General features: G+C 44.5%; 1 protein-coding gene across 1 annotated transcript; it reads right to left on the reverse strand.

Moving 5' to 3' along the window:
* Positions 1-767: 767 nt before the first annotated feature.
* On the reverse strand, positions 768-2,258 carry LOC148506650 (uncharacterized). The gene is given in 2 exon segments (XM_088446458.1): positions 768-1,104; positions 1,657-2,258. Coding segments are annotated over 2 exon segments (939 nt in total).
* Positions 2,259-4,082: the final 1,824 nt, after the last annotated feature.

Raw genomic sequence — 4,082 nt, forward strand, 5'->3', positions numbered from 1 at the left:
AAGTAACATTTACAATACATATTATTCTATATGACTAAGCCTATTCACTTTTTATTATCTGATGGTACTTTCAATTTCAGGATTATAATGCAGTTCTTTAGCGATCTTGATACTAGTACTACTCACCACCATTATGGTCTCATTTTCACTGATTACCTTGGTGGTGTGTTTTCCACACTTCAGTACAGTAGGAACACATTTGACACATAAACCAATTACTAAAATGACACCAAATATAAGAATAAGGAGCTTACCTACACTAGCAATCATTTCCTGGGCCCACTCTCCTAGACCGGAGAACCATTTTATGGGGTTCAACCATGAGAACCATTCCTCTACCTCTTCCTTCGTTTCATACAGTGAAGAATTATGATTCTTCTGAAATTCCCATTTCAGTTGTAGAATTTCATCCATTCTCCGGTCAATCAGTCCTTTGGGGTCATTAGTATTATTGGTGATGTATGTGCAACCTTTGACACCAAATTGGGTGGCCAAAGTCACACAATATCCACCAGTAATAGATGTCAGGTAGTTTAACACTAACTTATGTTGTACCAACTCCTTTTTATAAGCCTGTAGCTCCTTACCCGTATACCTGAAAGTGTCATCATACATCTCGGTGATGTTGTCTATTAATTTAGTCAGGTCTTGGATATATCTAAAATTTAAAGTTCCCCGAGCAATCCTGGTGGGATCTAATGCTACCATAATTTGGAAGCCAGTGGTTTCACTAATCAACTGTGTGGCTACATGTTCTTCACCAGGGATCATATTTCGTTTGTCACAATGTTCATGTGTATGTATGGAGGTGATGCAGTTCTATGGATACCAATCATTTCATCATGTGTAAGGGTCATCACCTCTGGGACCAATTTACCTATAAAACATAAACCTTTGGAACTCGGAGATAACCAGAAATAAGCCCTTCTTCCACAAACATAATATACATTATCTGGGAGGACATAAGGTACATTACGATCCTGAATGATAACACATAAGGTTTTAACAAAACTATTGCCTATTGTCCCCATCTGTTCACGACACGTTTCAGCCTGAATAACATTTCGACAATAACCCATAGAAACTTTTCCAATAGGTACCACTCTTGGGGCCTGATTCAGACCCACTCACGAGCGGCTGTCCGCTCGCAAGTGGGTCGATGTTCTGCACTGAGCATGCGCACGACGGAGGGAGCTCCGTCGTGCGCATGCGCCAGACGCGACGAGCGAAGGACTTTCCTTCGCTCGTTGTGTCTGATCAAAGGGGGCGTGCTGTCGATGTTGATTGACAGCACGCCCCCTTTGCTGGGCGTGCCGGGGGCGTGCCTTCCTGACGGGGGTGTTCCTAAGGGAACGCCTACCGTCAGAAGCCGGCCCACTGACATCACTAGTGATGTCAGTGGGAGTGATTTTGGCTCTGATAGAGCCAAAATCACTCCAGGTCTTGCGGTTGAAAACCTCAACCGCAGGCTCTGGCTCGCAGTTTCGATGGTCGCGATGGTCAAGACCATCGCGGCCATCAAACTGCATGCTCGTATAGGCTGTGGGTGGTGACCCACAGCTATACGAGCGTCCAGGAGGACGCTCCATAGTTATGGAGGACGGCCCTCATTCAGAGCATGTGCTCTGCTCAGAGCGTACGGCTCTGAATGAGGGCCTTGGTTCGTTCAGACGCCCTCGTCTATGGTGTTCGCCACTACTGGTGTGGCGAGCCATTGTCTGATCCAATAAGTCTGCTTCCCAATTCTCCAGTCTTTCTATATAGGGCATGTTTAGACACAGCAAAGACCGATCTATGGAGTATTGGCGGAGCTTTAAACTAGGGGACCTGGTGATGTTATACTTCCTGTCTATAGACCTCCCTCCCCGTAATTCAAGGACCTCAGAGAAATTTAATGGGAAGGGTACTAATCCTACATTATGTTGTCCCTGAGGAACGTGAGAGCACACCCAACATTCAGTCTGGTTTAAGACCTTACGCACTAAGGAATGGTAATCCTCTAAAGGATGCCCGCCCAAATACAGATTACTCTTGGACTGGCATCGTTGGATGGATTTCTCGTCAACTAGGGACCCACAGTACTCACAGATACAATATTTCTCAGACAATAGCCCCTCACACTGTCTCCGAGTTCCATAGCTAGCAGATCTCTTAATAACTCCTGCACTGAGTTTGACCATGTGCCGCCCTGATCATTCTATCGCTCTCTACTCTGACTTCACCCTATCGACATCACTATCGGCCTCCCTCTCCATCATCGGTCCTCCGTCGCAGAAATAGGAAATCCTGAAACAAATAAAAATGAGAAGAACCCTGGAACAAGAAAGAGAAACCAATCGCCACTCCATTGCTGGGTTAGTAGTCTGTACACATATCTGGCTCAGGTGTTTTCACTGCAGTCTCTAGTTCTCCCGGAACAGGTTCACAATCGACAGGTCAACGTTGTCTGTCTCGACTTCGCCTTGTACCTCCTTCAGGTGGTTGACTTTTCTGCAATGAGTGGAATGGACCCAGGTATCTCTTTCTGCTACTTTCAAAGATGTGGTACTTGTCATCAACACCTGGTAAGGACCTTCCCAACGGTCTGTTAAACAACCTGAGCGTAAAAAATTACGGATCATAACATATTCTCTAGGTTCAACATCATGACATCATGACAGTTTGTTTCTGGCATACTAGGTAACAGCATTTTGAGTTTCTGTTGCTGTTGTTTCAGTTGTCTGCTCATTTTTATAAGATATTGCACAGTAACTTCATTATTACATTTAAAATCATCCTGTGGACCTATGATCAAATGAGGTTGCCTTCCAAACAGTATCTCAAAGTGGGACAGATTAAGAGGAGGTCTGGGAGTGGTTCTGATGCTATGGAGGATGAGCGGTAAGGCTTCTGGCCATCCTAATCCAGTTTCAGCCATTATCTTACTCAGTTTATTCTTAATAGTACCATTTACCATCTCCACCTTGGCACTGGCTTGTGGTCAGTAGAGGGTGTGAAGTCTGCTATTGATTCCCATCAGTTTACACATGTTCCGAAAAACATTTCCAATGAAATGAGTACCCATATCACTTTCTATGATTCTAGGGATATTTAGGGACCATATCTGCATACAAATTCCTGAACAATCTCTTTAGCAGTAAAAACAGCAGTATTAGTGGCAGCTTTATATGCCTCTACCAAATTAGAAAATACGTCAGTGCAAACTAATACATATTTGAGATTCCTGCAAGGTGCTAATTGGATAACGCCAATTTGTATTGCCTGAAAAGGTCCATCTGTCGGAGGGATATGGGATGGCTCGGTTGGTATTTTCTTCCCAACATTTTTCTTCAAACAAGTCAGACAGGACATTGCCCTTTTTCCAGCTTGAGAAGAAAAGCCTGGTGCACACCAATATGCTCTGACCAATTTGCACATACCTTCTTTTCCCAGGTGAGTCAGACCATGTGCTGCCTCAGCCAGGCTTGGGTAGTATGCCCTCTGAGCCACAGGCCTACCTTGTCCATCTCTCCAGAGTCCAGAGGACTCCTGACCACATCCCTTCGATCTCCAGACCGCCTTTTCCTATAGGGAACACAAATCTTGCATTTCAATTAATTTCTGTGTGTCTATTGTCTGGAAGACCATCACTTTGTTTATTTGGTATATTTACACGTAACCCTGCTGCCCATTTGGCAGCTTCATCTGCTCTGTTATTGCCCATTGACACCGGGTCTTCTTCACATGTGTGGGCTTTGCATTTGATGATGGCTACTGCCTTTGGTAACCGTATTGCTGTCAGAAATCTTTTTATGTGTTGTGAATGTGCTACCAGTGTGCCTGCCACTGTCATAAAGTTCCTAAGATGCCAAAGAGCCTCAAAATCATGTACTACCCCGAAGGCGTACCTAGAGTCAGTGTATATATTAGCTGATTTACCTTCTGCCAACTCACACGCTTTCCTTAATGCCAGTAGTTCAGCCACCTGTGCTTAGTGAGGTGGGCCAAGAGGTTCAGCTTCTATGACATCCTCGTCATCTACAACAGCATAACCAGTGCATAATTCTCCTGTGTCTGTCTGTCTATGACAACTCCTATCCATG

This window comes from Taudactylus pleione, unplaced genomic scaffold (genome assembly GCF_031769625.1).
Source record: "Taudactylus pleione unplaced genomic scaffold, aTauple2 ptg000399l, whole genome shotgun sequence".
NCBI lineage: Eukaryota > Metazoa > Chordata > Amphibia > Anura > Myobatrachidae > Taudactylus > Taudactylus pleione.